This window comes from Leucoraja erinacea, chromosome 18 (assembly GCF_028641065.1).
Source record: "Leucoraja erinacea ecotype New England chromosome 18, Leri_hhj_1, whole genome shotgun sequence".
Classification (NCBI taxonomy): Eukaryota; Metazoa; Chordata; class Chondrichthyes; order Rajiformes; family Rajidae; genus Leucoraja; species Leucoraja erinaceus.
In genome coordinates this window covers 34,113,872-34,133,975 of record NC_073394.1, presented here as the reverse complement: position 1 = coordinate 34,133,975, position 20,104 = coordinate 34,113,872, and the positions used below count along the sequence as shown (strand labels likewise).

The 20,104-nt window shown below is 43.5% G+C and overlaps 1 protein-coding gene across 2 annotated transcripts in view; it reads right to left on the bottom strand.

The window, feature by feature from the left end:
- The window catches only part of LOC129705895 (astacin-like metalloendopeptidase), a 165,422-nt gene that overhangs the window by 101,226 nt on the left and 44,092 nt on the right, over positions 1–20,104 (bottom strand). Inside the window, exons 6-7 of one of the 2 annotated variants that reach the window (XM_055649791.1) lie at positions 18,759–18,908; positions 10,516–10,633 (exon numbers count right to left, since the gene is read on the bottom strand). In XM_055649791.1, coding sequence (XP_055505766.1) covers positions 10,516–10,633; positions 18,759–18,908 — 268 coding nt within the window. The remainder of the gene's footprint in view (positions 1–10,515; positions 10,634–18,758; positions 18,909–20,104) is intronic. The other variant, XM_055649792.1, reaches the window with a different exon arrangement.

Genomic DNA, 20,104 nt, shown 5'->3' with positions numbered 1-20,104 from the left:
GAGTGATAAGTGTCAAATGCAGGCAAATGGGACAAGAATACATTGGGCATCTTGGTCGACATGGGCAATTTGCGCTGAAAGGCCTATTTCTGTGATCTTTGACTCTGGGAGTGGATCTAACCAGAGAAGCAGTTAATCTACAGCAACTACGTTTCAGAACCAAGAACAACTCCCTATCCCCCGTATCCCAGGAGCTGAGGTGGAATATGCAGGTGACATTTGTGTGAGTGCATGTTTCACAGTTCACCATGGAAAATATGGACCATGGAAAAAATAAACAACTTACATATCTCAGGAGCTACATTTAAGGATGCACTCAAAGCCCTTAGAAGAAATGCAATAACCGTACTACAGCCTGTAAATCCTTGACCTCAAAGCTTTGAGGCCATATATAAAGGACACAGGAATGCTGCCTAAGAGTCAGAAAGAGTGTATCACCTCGCATGCTATCCACCAACTTTCCCCAGCAGTTGCATGCCCTATCTATAGAAGGGCTTCTGGTTCCAACAATGGCCTCATTAGTCACATCAGAACTCACTAAACCATATCTGAGCGTTATTTGCCTATGAAGTTGTGTTGACAGATATCCATGCAGCTACACGTAATCTCCTGTCATCTCATATTTCTTGGAACAAGATCTTAATCTGTCAATATGTGTATTAGTTGATGAGGAACAACCACTTCAGCTGTGTTGGCTCAAAGGGCCAAATGGCTTCCTCCTGCACCTATCTTTTTCTCTGGACCAGGAGTCCCATGAGCAGTCTGAAGAGCGGCAGATTTGAATGCTGGTCATAGAGTGATACAATGTGGAAACAGGCCAACTCGCCCAACATGTCCCAGCTGCACATCCCCACCTGTTTGCACTTGGTCCATATCCCTTCAAACTTATCCTATCCATGTACCTGGTCTGCTATCATAGCTCGGGACCTCAGACACTTTGATATTGACAATACCACACTGAATGAGGCATGACAGGCAGAAATGCTTTGCTCATAACAAAAAAAATAATTAGAAACAGGAGCAAAGTTGATTATTCCACCCCTTGGGCCTGCTTTGCTTTCATTAGAGTCAATGTTGCATTTCTCATGCCAGAAAATAACGGATTCGTAACCGGCGTGAAATCACAGAGCTTTGATATCTTCACGTAGTCACTCGCGTGACTCCGAAGTAAAATAGTAAGATTAAACGAGCTTACCAGTTTGAAGTTTGATCTTGATTTTTGAGGAGTTACGATGAGCGATCACGTGAAGAAGGGCCGCCCGTCTGCGTGCGAGTCAATCTTCAAAGCAGCGGTGTAAAATCACAGATAAAAAAGAAGACCTAAGAATAGTAAGATTGTGAAGAAACTAGAACTTCCATATGTCCTTGATAGTATGAGGGTGGGAGCGGTGGGCAGGTAATCGCTCATCGTAACTCCTCATAAAATCAAGATCAAACTTCAAACTGGTAAGTTCTCGTTTAATCTTACTATTTTACTTCGGAGTCACGTGAGTGACTACGTGAAGATATCAAAGCTCTGTGATTTCACGCCGGTTACGAATCCAGGCGTCACTCACTGAATGGATTGACCATGGATGAGTATAGTCCTTAAAGCATTCAGACATAACGTAGTTAAGTAATGACACTGATGCTTTAAAATGAAAAGAACATTTTTAATAGTTACCCCTCCCAATCTGGGGGGAAACTAGGAAACAGAACTTAAAACGGTACGTGCAAACACCCCCAGTCCGGTTATAGGTTTATTGTAAAACCGGTGGAACATCCGTTTATTTGCCCATTCTGCAGCCGCTAGGATGTCGTCGAGGGGCACGTCCATTGCTCTTGCTGCCGACGTAGATGCAGCCCTGGTGGAGTGAGATTTAAAATGTCAATGTTCACTCCCGCTTCCGCCATAACCTCCTTTAACCATCTGGAGATGGTTTGAGTTGATACCTTCTGATGAGGTTTTTTATGACTGATCAGGACCGATAGCTCAGAGTCTCTGAGGTTCCTCGTGATTCTCAGATAATGATGTAAATGTGTTACCACACACAACCGTGGGTCCTCAGGATATGCCAAGAGCTCTATCTTAATCCCTGGCATTCCTGGCCTGCTCTGTTTTATCAAGTCCCTGATGACAAAAGTTATCTTGTTGATATTGGTGGTCATATAGTCCAGTCGCAAATTTTGCAGAGTCTGGACTCTGTGCTGTTACCAGCGCCATCAGGATGACCACCTTCAGGGTGAGTTTTGATATTGGTAAGGCCATCGGCGGTCTCCACTGTCGAAGTAAAGTTAGCACCACACTCACATTCCAGTACCTTGGCCTTGGAGGTATAGAATTGTAAATACCCTTCATAAATTTGATTCTGAGAGGGTGCGTTCCTATCGACCTATGCCCTGCCTCCAGCATTAAATAGGAGGATAATGCACTTCTGGCACTATTGATTGCACTATAGCTTAATTTATGGTCATAGTACAGGGTGGATAGGAACATCCGTGTACATCCGTGATTCGAACTGTGTTGTATGAAATTTTGTTGGCCATGCAGAACATTTCCCACTTCTTGATATGCGAGACGTACTGTTTTTTTGTACTGTCCCTCCATGCCGCTGTGATCACATCCACAGTTCGTTTGGACAGTCCAAGACCTTGGTATGGCCTCCTCAGAATCAGCAAACCAATAAATTGATTTGGTCATGTAGTGGATGGTTGCTCCCCGTAACTGGGTGCACTAGGAGGTCCCTGCTCTTGGGTACAGCCATTAATGGCTGGGTTATAATTCCCAAGATATTCGGGAACCAGGCTTGTGTAGGCCAATCTGGCACTACCAATATGCCTGTGGCTTTATCTTGCTTGATTTTTGTCAAGCATCGGCTGATGAGACAAAATGGAGGAAATGCATACATGAAAATCCTCCCCAATTGAGGGTGAAAGCATCCACTGCCACTGCTCCTGGATCTGGCTCCCAGGACACACATTTGGGTAACTGATGGTTTAAATCTGGATGCAAACAGATCAATATCTGGAATGCCAAATCGTGTGGTTATTTTGTTGAATACTGCACGATTCCACATCCATTCTGTGTTGTCATTAAATATCCGTGACCTGGCATCTGCCACCGTGTTGTATCTACCTGGTAGATAGACAGCCGTGACCCAAATATCCCTCTCGATACACCAGTGCCAGATAAGATTTGACAATCTGTCACAAGATACAGATTTAACACCACCCATGTGATTAATATATGCCACCGCTGTAGTGTTATCTATCTGAATCTGAACATGCACATGTTGCATGTTGCTGCACAAAGCCTTGAGCCCATAATGTGCCCCCAACAATTCTAGGTAATTGATTCCATGTTGTTGAAGAATTACAGACTCCTGCTCATTCCATCTACCCCCACAGCTCTTGACTGTGTCAGTGGCTCCCCATCCTAAACCACTTGCATCGGTTTGTAGGACCACCGATGGGGTTTCAAGCAAGATTTCCCTTGAGCTATGACATATGTTCGTCACCCACCATTGTAATTCAACAATGGCCTCAGCTGGCAATCGCATAGGTTTACCAAATTGACCCGCATGGGATTTGAGTGCTCGTTCCTTTGCTCGTTGTAAACTTTGATAATGCAAAGGCCTGTAACATACTGCTGGAAATGCAGCTACTAATTTGTCAATCACACTCGCTGTCTGCCTGATAGACGGCTTATATTTGACTATAAGGTCATTGCAGGCTTTTGTTAGATCTAGTTGTTTGCCCCTGGGCAACGTCACTAACATATGAACTGTGTTAATTGTAAACCCGAGGCAATCAATAACCTTGGTAGGTGTCAATTTTGATTTAACTGGATGGATGAGGAAACCAAGTCTCTCAAACATGGTTTTAGTTGCTATGTCTGATGATTCTGCCAATTCTTTGGTGACCCCAAAAATAAAAATGTCATCCAAATACGCCATGACTATGTGATTCTGAGACCGTGATAGACCCAGAATTGGTTTCAGTAGTTTTGTGAATAGTCTGGGGGCTGACGTCAGCGCATGTGGCAATGCCTTGTATTGTCATAATTGACACATCCAGTTAAACTTCAAATATCTCCTGTGCTCTTTGTGAATAGACACCGAATAGTGTGCATCCTTAAGGTCGATGCATGCCATATAACCATTTTTGGAAATCAACTGTATAGCTGTTCCAAAATTATCCATTTTGAAATGTTTATATTGCACATATGTATTGAGTTCCGTAACACTTGCCTCTCCCATGGAATAGATGAGCTCAGAGTCGGGGGCAATGTCGACATGCTGAAGGATATGGTTGACAAGGGAGTGCTGGAGCCTGTCAGCGAGCCCACCGAATGGGTCTCCACCATGGTCGCCATGATGAAAAAAGGAAAAAAACGAGATACGGGTATGCATCGACCACAAGGACTTGAATTTGGCGATTAGGCGGCCCCACTACCCAATGAGGACCGTTGTAGATGTTACCGCCCAGGTCGGACAAGCCACGGTGTTTTCCGTCCTCGATGCCAGGAGTTCATTTTGGCAAATACCCCTGGCCAAACACTCCTCGGACTTGACAACATTCGGTACACCCTTCGGCAGGTTTAAATTCTTGTGGATGCCGTTCGGCATCAACTCCGCTAGTGAGGTATTCCAGCGTTCTATGGAACAATTGTTTGCAGGTCTGCCCTGTGCGATTATTGTGGAAGACATTCTGGTCTACGGCAGGGATGTGGCTGATCATGACCGCCACCTACGAAGGATTCTGGACCACGCACGGCAGATCAATCTCAAGCTGAACCCATCAAAATGCAGGTTCCGGGTGCCTGAGGTCCCGTATGTTGGCCACATTTTCACGGCCAACGGGTTGAAGCCTGACCCGCAAAAGACTAACGCCATCTCCGAGCTGCCTGCCCCCACAGATGTTGCCAGTCTACAGCGCTTCCTGGGTATGGTCAACTACCTGGGCAAGTTTATCCCAGGCCTCAGCGAGTTGAGCGCACCCCTGAGACAACTTACTAAAAAGGACATTGCCTGGTCCTGGTTCCCACACCACCAGCAGGCTTTCGACCTACTGAAGAAGAAGCTGATCAGCACACCCACTCTGCGGTTCTTTGATTTACATCGTCCAGTTGTAGTTACGTGCGACGCTTCTCGTTTTGGACTGGGTGCTGCTTGCCTGCAGCCGCATGATGATGGTTCGCTGCAGCCTGTCTCCTATGCCTCTAGGACCATGACTGACACGGAGCAGCGCTACGCGCAGATAGAGAAGGAGCTGCTGGCAGTTGTGTTCGCTTGTTCCAAGTTTAAAGACTTCCTCTTTGGCACCAGGTTCACCGTGGAGACGGATCATCAACCCCTGGTGACAATCCTTAACAAGCCTATACACATCGTTCCAGCCAGGCTACAGCGGATGATGCTGCAGGTGCAGCTGTTTGACTTTAAAATCATCTATAAGAGGAGCACCGAAATGCATGTGGGTGACGCGCTGTCCCAGGCCCCCCGGACCTCTTGCGACCAACACCCATTCGAGCAGGAAGACCTACAGGTACTGAACGTGAACTCCGTCCCTTCCAAGCAGCTCCAGTGCCTGGTTGAGCACACCGCCAACGACCCTGATCTGCAACAGCTTGCTGCTGTCATCAAGCGTGGATGGCCTGTCAAACGCAACTCTTTATCTGCTGGCGTTCACCCTTTCTTCCTGGTTCGTGATGAGCTGGTGCTCATCGACGGTATTATCATCAAGGGCCACAAGGTGGTCGTCCCTGCCTCGCTGTACAGCTTGTACTTCAATGCTGCCCACTTGGGGCATCCTGGGGCCGACGCCACCATCTCGCATGCCCAGGAACAATACTATTGGCCGGGCATGGCGAAGTACATCAAGGCCAGGGTGGCCTCCTGCCCGGACTGCAACTCTCTTGCCCCGCATCAGCAGCGACAGCCGCTGCTGCAACAGCCTGCCCCTGACATGCCTTGGTCATCGCTGGCTGCCGATATTTTCGAATGGCGTGGAAAGCAGTACTTCGTGTTAGTCAATTCTTACTCGAATTGGTTCGAGGTGGACCTTCTCCCTGCCATCACCTCAGAGATGGTCATCTGCAAGCTCCGACGACACTTCGCCACGTTTGGTTCCCCCGTTCGGCTGCAGACCGACAACGGCTGTCAATTTACTAGTGCTGAGTTTAAAGCTTTCGCTGCGAAGTGGAACTTCAATCATTACACCAGCAGCCCGGAGTACCCGCAGAGCAATGGACTGGCTGAACGTGCTGTGCGCAGTGCAAAGCACATGCTTGAACAATCCCATCTCTCAAATGGTGATTTCTACCAGGGTCTGTTGAACCTTCGAAATATCTCCAGGGACAGTACCATGCGATCCCCTGCCCAACGGCTCATGTCCCGCGTCATTCGCCCTCCGATGCCGATCGCCCAGCAGTCCCTGGTGCCCAGGGTCCTACAGCCTGCTGCTGTCCAGCAACGGATTACTCAGAAGCACGAAATCCAGCGCCGCTCGCACGACAAGTCCTGCCGCCCTCTATCCCCACTGCTGCCTGGCCAGGTCGTCCGCTTACAGACGTCTACCGGTTTCTCCCGGCTCGCCACCGTGGTTGGGGTCGACGGTTCGCCACGTTCCTACTTGGTGGACTTTGAGGGGACTATCTACCGGCGTAGCCGCCAGCACCTGTTGACGGTCAACGAGCCTAAACCACCTCCTGCTGTTCCTTATACCCCTCCATCGCGTATCGAGCCCTCCTCCGCTAACTTACCCTCTGCCCGCTGCATGCCACGCTCGGTTCGCTTGCCCCGGTTTCCTCCCTCTGCTCTTCCTGGTTTCGCTTCTCTGGCCTGTTCGCCCCCTGTCAGTTCTTCTCTCTCTCCGCCTTCTGCTCATTCTACCCCTTCTGTTTCACCTGGTTCACCTGTGCCTCTCGGTTCTCCTTTCAAGCCGGGGTCTCCGCCTGACTTTTCTCTCCCTCCTGTTCCTGTTCCCGTTCCTCCTCCTCTTCTTTCGGGTGGGGAGGATGAGGGTGCTGTGCGCACTCGCTCTGGTCGGATTATCAAACCTCCGGCTCGCTACGGAGACTTTGTTTAGCTTTGCAGGTGCTATATAATCAACCTGCTATTACTGTTACTTTGTTTAAATTGTAAGGGAAAGGATGTAGATGGTTTATGCATGCAACCTATAATGTAGCTACCTCATCACCATTAACACGCCCCATCATATCAGTATAACTACGATATCCTCCCCTTGTTTCCTCCCATTTGGTCCCGGTATGCCTGAAGGCTGGATGCAGCCAGTGCTGGGACGTGTGTACCATGTGCTTTAATAAACGCTTTAGTAAAGGTTAGTGTGTCAGACTAAGCACCTTTACACATAGCACATCAAATGTTGAGTTAATTGATGGCCTTATTGCGTTCTTACGCAAGCAATTAATCTCAAAATGGGCATTGCATAATAATGCAATGGTGTTTTGCTCTCTATCGCTGAGAAGTCCTCCTTCCACTCCTTTTGCGAATGATGTGATGCCAGAAGCCACTAATTTTAGTACTTTTTGGAATTTCATCTCCTGATTCCAAATTGAACTCAATTTTGAACCCTTGTATACTGTGCAGCATAACTGGTCCAATCTGTCCCCAGATGGCATGATTCACAGCATGGATATTTAGGGAAGCACAGTTTGCAGGTGGGGGGGTACCTGTTCATGGTTTCTTCCATGGCCAGGTCTTTTAACTGATGGGCTGCTAAGTAATTGATGTTGCTAGCCAGATCTTCATCCAGGGGGGCACCCAGTGGCGTTGTAATGGGGAACCTGGATGACTGCAGTGGCACTTCCTCTCCACGTCCCTGGGAATGTTCCCCCACTGTGCTTCCATATTATGATTCAGGATAATGTCTTCCTGATGAACTTCCCCCTTCAATGGAGAAGGTATTATGTTACCCCATATAAGGGTCTGCTGGCACGGTCTGCTGTGGAGACCCGTGCTGATACTGCTCCCTCCTACGGAGCAGATCATTATGGAGCAACTTCTCCACAAGTTGCTCCATGTGGGATAGTTGTCCACGGACGCTTCCCTCCTCCCCGGACTCATCTGAGTCAATGGGAGACTTATGTTTGGCTTTACGTCCCGCCGGGACCACCACAGTGCTCTCCTCCCGCACCAAATCTGCTTCTGCCGGCTCTGCTGCCGGCGGCAATGTCGGCGAAAGAGACAGTCGCCCGCTACCCAGAATACCGCGGTCTTCGGTAGCTGACTTCCCCACTGACCGTCTCTTTACTTTGGACATCTCGGGTTCCTGAAAATACAACAATTTTCACACCCGCAAAAGACCGCAGATAAGTTTTAAAAATTTACCTGCCGCTTTTTAAACCCAACCGTTGGGAGGCCGCAGCGCCCCAACCAGTTGGTCGTTGCGCGTAGCTTTCAGACGTAATGCCGCGCATGCCGACGGACAGCCCTTCCTCATGTGACTCCGAAGTAAAATCTCTTAATTTCAAGGTGGAGAGTGCAAATTGTATTGAAATTGATTTTCAGAGGGGCAGAGGGAGGAAGGAGAGGTAGATAGATAGAGAGAGAGAGAGAGAGAGAGAGAGAGAGAGAGAGAGAGAGAGAGAGAGGTGGATGGAGGGGGGTGGAGAGGTAGAGAATGAGGTAGGGAGAGAGGTAGGGAGAGGGATAGAGACATAGGATAGAGAGAAGTAGAGGGAGAGAGAGGTAGAGAGAGAAGAAAACTGATTTTCACGAAGCACAATGCTAGGGCAGGAAATTATGCAATTTCCTGGGTGTGATGGCAAGGAATTGGTAGGCAAAACACATCATTATTTTCATTCTGATAAAATATTTGGAGTAATCTTATTGTCAACCAACACCGTTTGTTTAAAGAGACGTTGCTTCATTTCCACACCCTAAACCAAATACTTGCATTTGTTAGATTATCTCATCTGAACAAGGATGGAATCTAACAGACACTGATGCCTGTTGCACTGACCCACTGCCCAATTTGCTCCATTATCTCAATAAAACATACAAAACATCGTTTAATTGGCTATATGCTTGGAGGATGTTTCCCCTGGCTAGGGGAATCTAGAATCAAAGGTCAGAGTCTCAAAATGTAGGGTAAGACCGATGGTCAGTAGATCTTCCTTTTCATCACTTGCAAAAGATACCCAACACCTGAGATCCAGAGTGAAATAATAACAATAACTTTATTTGTATAGCATTTTTCATACAATTGTATGTAACCTAAAGTGCTTTTTACAAAAACCCAGGTCTAAACAAAAATACAATTTAAAACAGTAAGGGCATAGACAGTTAATGACATAAAAAGCACAAATTTATCTAAAAATATAAAAAATTAAAAATTAAGTGTAAAAGGACAAAAAATGAATTTTTGGTGTGTGTTCAGAATATGGCTGGAGGGAACCACAGCATTTTTTATAACCTGTCCTCTAGCAAATCACAAGAATATGCCACTCGTGTGGCACGGATGTCCTAGCATTTTTCAAGAATGGAGCGTTTTAAATCCATCGTTGCCATTTACTGATTTCCTTGCCTTGAAACAAAGCCCCTCTTAGTCCCAAACCTTTCAATGCTAACCTCAATAGCCACCTTCAAGCTCCTCTACTTAAAGGAAGCAGTTTGTCATTGCCATGTTGCAGCCACTGAGATAAGATTGTATTAGTGTGCTGGATAGGTTTCTATAATAAAGTGACCTTTTATTTACAAATTTCACAAGAAGAGCACTGGTTTCTATTTCCACCTTGTGACCAAATAAGTTCTGTTTTGGGTTGCAACAACGGCAAGGTAAAGTGGGTTATTTTGGAATGGAGAAATGAAATTTCCGCTCTCCATAACACACAGATAATTTTCTTTTCCAACGATTGTCTGCATGGGGCATTGGATGTCTTCTCTTTCTTCTCTCATCAATTACCAGCTCTTCAGCTAGGTTCTATTCAGCCAGCCATATTAGGTAGCGTGTAAACTCTCTTCAGCATTACACATTATAACAGTTAGCAACTGAAGAATTCCACAAGCATCAAATTCTTGCAGAAGAACTGAGCTGGAACATTAATCAACAAAGGAACAGCATGTCAAATCAGCTTCACGTGATGATTGGCTTCAGTCTGAAAACCCTGCACAAAACCAGTGGTTATTGAGTGTAGCTGTTAGATTATAATTTGCAGTCATAATTTTCTGGTAATATCATTGTGGATCGCTATGTCAAAATTTTTTATCCAGTTTTGCTATACCAATGATGACATTGTCAGAAAGTATCTGGCCTTTCCATGAAATTTCGAGGTTCTCTCTTCAAAATCTGGTATCACTTTCAATGATTATACTGTAAACATAGGCATTATTTTCTCTGATAACATGGATAATTTGCTAATCTTACAAATATATCAGAAGATTATTATTTACAAATATGTCAAAAATTATTATTTTTGAATGAAATATGGCTTGTTTATTATTGAAATATGACTTTGTATAATAATTGCAGTGGACACAACACAATATATTTGAATATCAGCATTCTTCAACTTACCCGTCTCCTGCGATAATTTTAATATAGTTCATTTGATGCCGTCTATATATGAACTTTATGCACGTGAGATCATCAAACTCCTGCATGGCATCGTATATAGTCTTTTGTTGCTCCTTGGCTATAGTTATAAAATATAATAGAGCATGTTTAACTTGTCTGCACAAGCATATAATTTGCAAGTTTAGTTTAGTTTAGAGATACAGCGCGGAAACAGGCTCTCCAGCCCACCGTGTCTGCGCTGACATTACCCTCCACACATTAGGGACAATTTACAATTAAACCAAGCCAATTAACTAACAAACCAGTCATGGTTGAGGCAACAGTTTTTACCACTCTCACTCTCAATCTCACACGACTCTACACAACACGACACGGATGCAACAGTTAGTAAGAATGAAAAGTTATAATTTGTATTGGAATAAGAAATACTTGATATGAATTACTTCTTTGTTTGTACAACTTCAATAAAAGACTAATTAATCATGAAACAATGACTGGAAGAATTGTTCTTACTATCGGTGAGTGTGTAAGCTATATCTTCTACATCCCTGAGTAGTAATGGCAATCAAAAGTTGAACATTGTAAAGTTATGAAATTGCCATTACATTAAAGTAAAAACTGTTTCTAGGAGTGGAACTAAAGAAATCTGAATCTCTATGAGTGAGATAAGAGATTGAAATCCTGGAAAAAAGAATTTGCCAGTTGCAGGGAAATAGACACGGTCATGACCTGTGCTATTTGAAGAACGAAGATTGAAAATTTCGAAAGCCAGGAATCGTGAGTTGAACGGCTATATTAAGTCGCATTTAGAAAGGCTGAGAAGATATAGATATATATAGATATAGATAGATATAGATATAGATAGATATGCCATTTATTGTCACTGTACATGTACAGTGAAATTGAAAGCTGCTCGTACTCAGTGCATACATATAATTTAGTACAAAAAACAAGAAACAGAAAAACAAAAAACAGAAGGGAGAAGGGGGGGGGGGATAGGTGCACAATTCTGCGGCGCTATATACATATATACAGATGGAAGTCCGGGTGTTGGGCTGTGAAGTCAGTGCATGTGTGAATTTGAATTAAGAGTAGTTACAATTTTCGGAAAGCAACTATTTCTGAGTCTATTTGTCCTGGATTTGATGCACCTATAGCGCCTTCCAGAGGGCAGCAGGTCGAACAGTCCAAACGCAGGATGGGAGCTGTCTTTGATGATATTCTTTGCCCTGCTAAGGCAGCGGGAGGTGTAGATATCCATCAGGGAGGGGAAAGGGCATCCAATGATCTTCTGCGCTGTCCTAGTTACCCTCTGAAGCCTCTCCCTGTCTGCCATGGTGCAGCTGCCATACCATGCTGTAATGCAGTATGTCAGCAGGCTCTCGATGGACGAGCGGTAGAAGGTCAGCAGCAGGTTAGAGTCCAGGCTGTGCTTCCTGAGGACCCTCAGGAAGTGCAGCCGCTGCTGAGCCTTCTTGATGACTGCTGTCGTGTTGTCCGTCCAGGAGATGTCAGCAGCGATATGGACGCCGAGAAACCGGAAGGTGTTGACCCTCTCCACACACTCGCCGTTGATGTGTAGGGGGACTAAGTCGGTGCTGTGCCTCCTGAAGTCGACAATGAGCTCTTTTGTTTTCCTGGTGTTCAGAGCCAGATTGTTTTCTGAGCACCAGGTTGTCAACTTCAGGACTTCCTCTCTGTAGGCTGCCTCATCTCCCTTTGAAATAAGTCCGACTACAGTAGTGTCGTCAGCAAATTTGACGATGCGGTTGTTGTTGTGGGCCGGACTACAGTCGTAGGTGTAGAGACAGTATAAGAGGGGGCTTAGCACACAGCCCTGTGGGGAGCCGGTACTCAACCTGCGAGTGGAGGAGAGGTGGGGGCCGAGTCTCACAGTCTGGGGCCGGTTGGTGAGGAAATCTTTTATCCAGGCACATGTGAGAGTGGGGAGGCCGAGAGTGACCAGTTTACCAATGAGAATGTCCGGAATGATTGTATTGAAAGCTGAGCTATAATCCACAAAGAGCATCCGGACGTAGCTCTGCCCCTGCTCCAGATGGCTCAGCACAGAGTGGAGAGCTACGGTAATGGCGTCTTCTGTGGATCTATTTTGGCGATAAGCGAATTGGTGGGGGTCGAAGTCTGGTGGTAGATAGTCCTTGATTTGCTGGAGGACCAATCTCTCGAAGCACTTCGTGATTACCAGAATGAGGGCCACAGGACGGTAGTCATTAAGTCTGGTGATGGGAGACTTCTTCGGCACTGGGACGATTGTGGCTGATTTTAGGCAGGACGGAATAACTGCCTGGTCCAGGGAGAGGTTGAAAATTCTGGTGAAGATGGCAGTGAGCTGGTGGGCGCACGCTTTGAGCACCTTACCAGGTACTCCATCTGGGCCGGTAGCCTTCTTGGGGTTCACTGCCAGGAGCACCCGTCTGACATCGTGCTCCCTGACAGTGAGTGGGGTAGGAGCCAGGTGAGGGTGGGAACAGGGCTGTAGCAGGTGAGTGCTGCTGTTGCGATGTTTCAAAGCGGGAGAAGAAGCAATTTAGCTTTTCTGCCAGCGGCACACTCAGGTCTTCTGACTTTGTGGCACAGCCTCTGTAGTTGGTAATGTCTTGTATTCCCCGCCATACCTCCCGTGTATTATTGCTGGACAAGTGGGACTCTATGCTCCTCTTATGGTCCGCCTTGGCTTTTTTAATGACACTTTTCAGATCGGCTCGAGCAGCCCTGTACAGAGCTCTGTCACCTGACCTGAACGCAGCATCGCGGGCTCTGAGGAGTGTGCGGACCTGGCTGGACATCCAGGGTTTCTGGTTTGGGAAAACCCGTATGTTTTTGTCCACAGTCACGTTTCCGATGCAGAACTTGATATAGTCCAGCACCGATTCTGTGCTTTAAAGTCAAAAACTGCAGCAGTAAGCCAGACAGAGAATGACCAAAGCTTAATCTGGAATCTGAAATCGCAGCCAATGATCCGAAAATCAAGCAAGACATAACAGTGAATATCATTGTCAAGAATCCATTAGACCCAACAAACCATTTAATTACGCATTTCTCATCATGGAATAAGCTGAAGACTGTGGTGGCTTGGTTTCTTAAACTAAGGACAATGTTCTTGCTGTTGGCTCGAAAAAGGAAGGAGATTGCTGAAGGTATCTTTGAAAAGGATCCTGGCAAACTAAAGGAAAACGTTGATAAAAAAGATGCAAGTCTTTAAAGCATCATACTGCGGACAGTGTTTATGTACTGATGATCTTCTTAACACAGAAAATGCAGTTATCTCTTTCTGTCAAAGACAAAGATTCAAAGAAGGGCTGTCAACATTAGAAGCTGGTGCACATGGTGTCGAAAGAAGCAGTCATTTCTACAAGCTAGATCTGGTATTGAATGAAGGACTTCTGAGAGTAGGTGGTCGCCTGAATAGACTAGCGATGCCTGAAGAGGCTAAGCATCCTATTATTCTCTCAATGGATTTTCACATTTCTATGCTACTGTAACGACATATTAATGAACAGATCGGACATGGAGGAAGAAATTATATGCTGCCGAAACTTCGTAAAAAATACTGGATTATCAAAGCTAACGCCGCTGCAGGAAAGGTAATAAAAGATTGTTAGGTGTAGACGACAGCGTGGAAAAGTTGGAGAAAAGAAAATGGCAGACTTACCTCTGGAGAGGGATTTACCTAATAAGCCTCCATTTGCAGATGTCAGAGTAGATTACTTCGATCCTATCAAGGACGAAGTCTTGTAAAAAGGTATAGTGTCATTTTCACTTGCATGGCAAGCTGAGCAGTACATCTTGAAGTTGCATCTACACTCGACACAGACTCCTGCATTCATGCATTACGAAGATTCATCTGTCGACGAGGTCAAGTTTCATCTTTAAGATCAGATAATGGCACAAATTTTATTGAGGCAGAAAGAGAAGTGAGAGAAGCACTTAAAGGCTTCTTCAAGATAAAATCCAGCAAGGGATACGATGGAATTTTAATTCCCCAGCGGGATCCCATCACGCCGGTGTTTGGGAACGATTGATCCGCATGGATCGAAATGTGCTGCGCTCTGTTCTTAAACAAGTTCTGAACGATGAAGGAATGCAAACTTTATTTTGTGAAATTGAAGCAATTTTAAATGATCGACCCATTACCAGGCATTCTGATGATCCTAGGGATCTGGAAGCACTTACACCGAATTATCTTCTGTTGAAGACCAATCCAAAACTACCACCTGGGCTCTTTGTGAAGGAAGATTTCTACATTAGACACAGATGGAGACAGGTACAATATATGGCATATCTTTTTTGGAAACGGTGGACACAAGAATACTTGCCTCTAATCCAAGTACGACAACGATGGTCAAGGGTTAGAAGATATTTTATTCCAGGTGATATCGTTTTGGTGGTTGATTCAACTGCACAAGGTTCCTGGCTAATGGGCAGAATATTGGAGATCATACCAAATGCTAAAGGTTTGGTGCATACAGTACGACTTCAGACTAAGAACAACATCTCGGTAAGACCGATAATAAAGATATGTCTGCTCCTAGAAGCTGAAGTAGAAGATAGAGGAATTACTAAAGAAGTTTGAATGTTAACATATACTGCATATTTCTTTTGTTTTTGATAATATGTCAAGCTTTTATAGCTCCATTTAATGTCTATTAGTAAATGCTTTGTTATATACGTGGAACAATTATGGGCTGGTGTGTAGGAGCCATTTATGCTAAAATCAGTATATTATAGCCATGTCTAGATATTTCTAGTTTTATCTTTTTTGATATGTTTATGGGTGGGATTATATACGTAGATGGGTGTGTCTATATCTGAGGAGGCTAGGGTAGCCAGAGATTGGGAGTCATTTTAGACTCGAGGGATGGTTGAGACAACAGTTTTTACCACTCTCACACGACTCTACACGACACGGATGAAACGGTTAGTAAGAATGAAGTTACAATTTGTATTGGAATAAGAAATATTTGATATGAATCACTTTTTTGTTTGTACTATTTCAATAAAAGACTAATTAATCAAAAAACAACGACTGGAAGATTTGTTCTTATTATCGGCGAGTGCGTAAGCTATATCTCTTCTACATCCCCGAATAGTAATGGCAATCAAAAGTTGGACAATGGAAAGTTAAGAAATTACCATTACATAGGCCATGATGCAACTAGTTAATATGCTCTATACTATACACTTGTACAATCAAGAGAGTATTGTTGATATATCAATTCTCCTTAACCTTCTAAGGAAGTAGAGGCATTGATGGGTTTTCTTTGTGATTGCATCAAAATGCTGGGTCCAGGAACTTTACTTCGGCATGCATGCTGAGGAACTTGAAGTTGTTGACTTTCCCCACACGTCGATGATGGCAAGATCGTGGATCCTCAGCTTTCCACTTCTAAAGCCAACAATCAGCTCCATGGTCGTTTGTTGAGAGCAAGATTGGTGCTCTGGCACCATTCAATCAGATGATCAATCTCCCTCTTATACTTCGACTCGCCGTTACCCGGAATTCATCTAACAACGGTGGTGTTGTTGGCAAATTTAAAGTTGGTATTCGGTTACACAGTCATAGGTATAGAGTGAGTAAAGCAGGGGACAGAACACATAGACCTGAGGCTTTCTGGTGCTGATAGTTATCGAGTGGGAAGCATTGATGCCAATTCGTACTGTCTGCAGTCTGCCAATGGGGAAGTTGAGGATCCAGTTGTTTAAGAATGAGTACAGACCCAGTTCCTGGAATTTGTTAACAGATTTGGAGGGGATGATGGTGTTGAATGCTGAGCTCTCACTTGGTTTTGTCTTGCAGGAACTGATGGGGTGCAAGCCCTGCCGAATGCCCATCTCACTCTCCAATATAGTGAAGATGTCGCTCAGCCTGTCTCATGACCTTATATAGCTCATATCTGGACTTCCTATATAAACCTGCATCACCAGATGTGCATGCCCGAGATCTGGTCCTCAATAGATTGAGGACCTCCTAGTTCATCCAAGGCTTCTGGTTTGGACACACCAGGATAGTTTTGTGGGAACACGCTCCTCCACATATTTGCTTGTGAAGTTAATTACAACTGTAGCACATTCATTCTGAGTCCTTTTTTTTTCAAGGAAGTTTTGAGCACATCCTTGAATCTTTTCATTTATCCACCTGTTAATTGTTTCCTGTGACATGGCTGGGAATAGTCCAGCTGTTTAAGGAATCTGGTAGACACAAATAGCTGGATTAACTCAGCGGGACAGGCAGCATCTCTGGAGAAAAGGAATGGGTGATGTTTCGAGTCGAGACCCTTCTTCAGAGTGCTGGTGTTGGGCATGCAAAAGACAGAACCGACCCAACACAGTCAATTGAGTATAATTGGGGCTTTGTTATTGGAGCTCGTAGCTTACAAGACCATGGCATTGGTTCACTTATCCTTCCAGTAAAGTTAAATAATTCTGCACAGAATGTTAGTGATACCTTTCCAAAGCTTCGAGTTGCCTGTTGTATATATTCAGAGCTCAGTGATGCAGGTATCACTGCTGCCCAGTCAATCATCAGTTCTACACCTCGAGTAGGATGGTATCCACACTTTGATTCAAGTAATAGCTCTCCACTGGGAGAGAGATAGTTGAGATATACTTGAGCAATAGCTTTTCCTGTTAAAAACAGAAGACTTCTCTTGGACCAGTGCTTTGGTACTGTGGTTGGCTGCTGAAAATATCCAGGTCCAGTTTTCTCAGGAAAAAGCCATTATGTCTGTTGTCTGGAAATATGGCATTAAAAGTTCTTAAAAGTTTGGAATTATTAAAAGGATCCTTTATGGACACAAGTGCATTCAATTATTGGTTGAATTAGTGAGGAGTCAGAAAAGCTGGTGGATCCCAGCACTTGATATATTTGCTCCTCACTGAAATCATTTTGTCACAAGTACGATGCATGGGTGACTTTCTTGTGCAGTTATAACGTGCAAATTTGGATATGACAGAAATCTGCCATTGCCACTTAGAAATTCCTTGCTAAAGGACCTTTCTATGTCAATGTGATCAGTAAAGCACAAAATTATGACTGGAGATCTTCCTGCAGAACATTACAATGGTAGCAATGGAAATATTGATCCTGATCCACGCTGAAATACATTGTTCTCAAGAGAGGTATGTTGGATGAGGTTGGTCTTCTTAATGGGCATTTATTTTCATAATCAAAGGAGATAGGTAGCTCAAGATAAGAAAGGTCGCTTGATAAATGTCACATAATTGAATCATTGAAATCAAAGCCAGCATGATTACAAAACTGCCCAATATGCTGAAAGCAATAACTGGTGGTGAATTTGTTTTGAAGGAAATGTGCAGTATCAGACCACAGCTCCTTTTTTCATATTTGCTAACTAAACTATTACCACAAAATATCTGAGGGTTTTCAAAATATGCAGTTGAAGTGATCTGGAACAGCCCAACCCTTTAAAATATTTTAGTCTTTAAATACCTTCATATTAGTGCATTTGTTCCTGAACTTTCACTTAAATGTCCTTTTTATATTTCTTGATGGGCATTATTATCAATTAAGCTTTCTTATGTATACATTGAAATCGTGTCTATTATCATTGAGAATAAGGCATTACTACAATACTGGTTGAACAATGATTTTCCGTCCATTTATAGTAAGCCCTTGTTATAACAGACTATAGCGGAGGGAGTGATGAACATTACTGCCGATGACTGCAGATGATGGTTAATAGACAACAGGACTGCTGGAGTAATTCAGCGGGTCAGGATCTCTGGAGAACATGGATAGGTGACATCAAGACATTTCCTCAGACCATTGACAGCAAGAAACAGCAGCAGATGAGAGGGGCTCGCTGGTGCACCTTGCAAGGCAGGAGTGGGGGAAGGAAGCAGGGGCTCTAAACGGCCGGGGAGACAGTGGGAGCCAGGGATGGGTCGGCAGGTCATTCCATTCACATACAGTTTACATTGCCATCTGTCCCCACTCAGGGAATTTTGAAGTCTCATAATTTTGCAAATCACTTGCTAAATCTGTGTTCACCCTATTGTAAGCAAATTGAGTTCAAAGCCTTGAATCATACCTTAATACCAAAACCTTAACATATACTTTATATATTATAGCAGTAGGAACTAGAAGCAACACGTAATAAATCCGGGTTTAAAACAATTAATTTGCTACATACTATTTAATCACAACAAATAATTTTTTTTTTTTATCCAGACCAAATATTAACAAAAGCAGTATGACTTACTGAAGTAAGTATCAAGTGTGTATGGTATATAAACATTTCCATCTCTTGAACGAGGCCACAAACAAGACTTAGGACCACGGAGACACTTAATGGCATTTTTGGAATTTCCTGTTGCAATATCTCCATATTCAACAAAAGATTTTGATGAGCCTACAAAATATAAACATTCCCTTTTCAACAGCAAAATTATGTTGATAGTAAAGTAAAATAATGTAGGTGCTGGAAATTCAAAGTTAAAACAGGGAATTCCAATTTCAGCAGGTTAGGCAGTTAACTAACATTTTAAGCAAGTAATGAACAATTATTGAATTTGATTTTAAATGATCTACTTTAAACAATTTGGATTAAAGTTTATTTCTTCAATGTCATGGTTTCATCAGCTATGTAATTTTCAACCTAATTATGATGTTCCTTGAAAAAACATCAATAGAGTAACTGATTGAGAACCATATATTCTTATATATCTTTTTAATCTCCAGATTTGAACTACTACTTGATTTCATCCCACATTCATGCAAGTTCATTGAAACATGTTTGACAATGTTAAAATTTTGTTTTGGGGTTAAAAGAAATATCATACTGGATGGGGTGTAAAGGTCAATTACACATGAGTAAAAATTGATTTTTAGTTTTCCTTAGCTACTTTCTTGTCTAAAGTTTAAGGCCTCAATTTTATGGCAGCAATGACAACAAACGACTAATTTGTTTGCTTTCATTCCTTCATGGAACACAGTAACGTCATGATTTTTATATATGTGTATCCCAACAAGGAATTGACTGACTGTGCTTTGGCACACGTTCACATTCTGAGCTGTTTGCAATCCTCTCCAATTAAATTAAGATAAATGTGAGGGGTTTGAGTTTCAGGTATTTACAAAAGAGTCTATTATTAAATATTATCAAATCCGCATGCTATATTACCAGAGTTCTGCAAATTTTATTTACGTATATGGCTAAGCAAAATATCTGACCCACAGAAACTAATTTGCTCAATTTGTCTTTTAATTTCATTTGAATGGCTCAATAGAAATGATTCTAAAATAAAGTTTTCTTTTATTTCATTTTCTACTTAGATCATAAGCATTCTGCCAAATATTAACTAAGATAACTGAAGGTACTTCCAGGTTTCCAGTTAAACAAAAACTCTCATTTGCTGGTTAATCACATCACAATTGCTGGACCCCAGGGGCCTCTTTAAACTAATACCAAACGTTTTTAGAGTGCTCATTATCTTTACATGATGTGTCTTTCCCTAGTCTGCAGAGAACATTGTTGTAACTTACAGATTCTGGTCTATATATCTAGGTGGCAAATAAAAATATATTAAGATCACTTGTTTGTTCGCT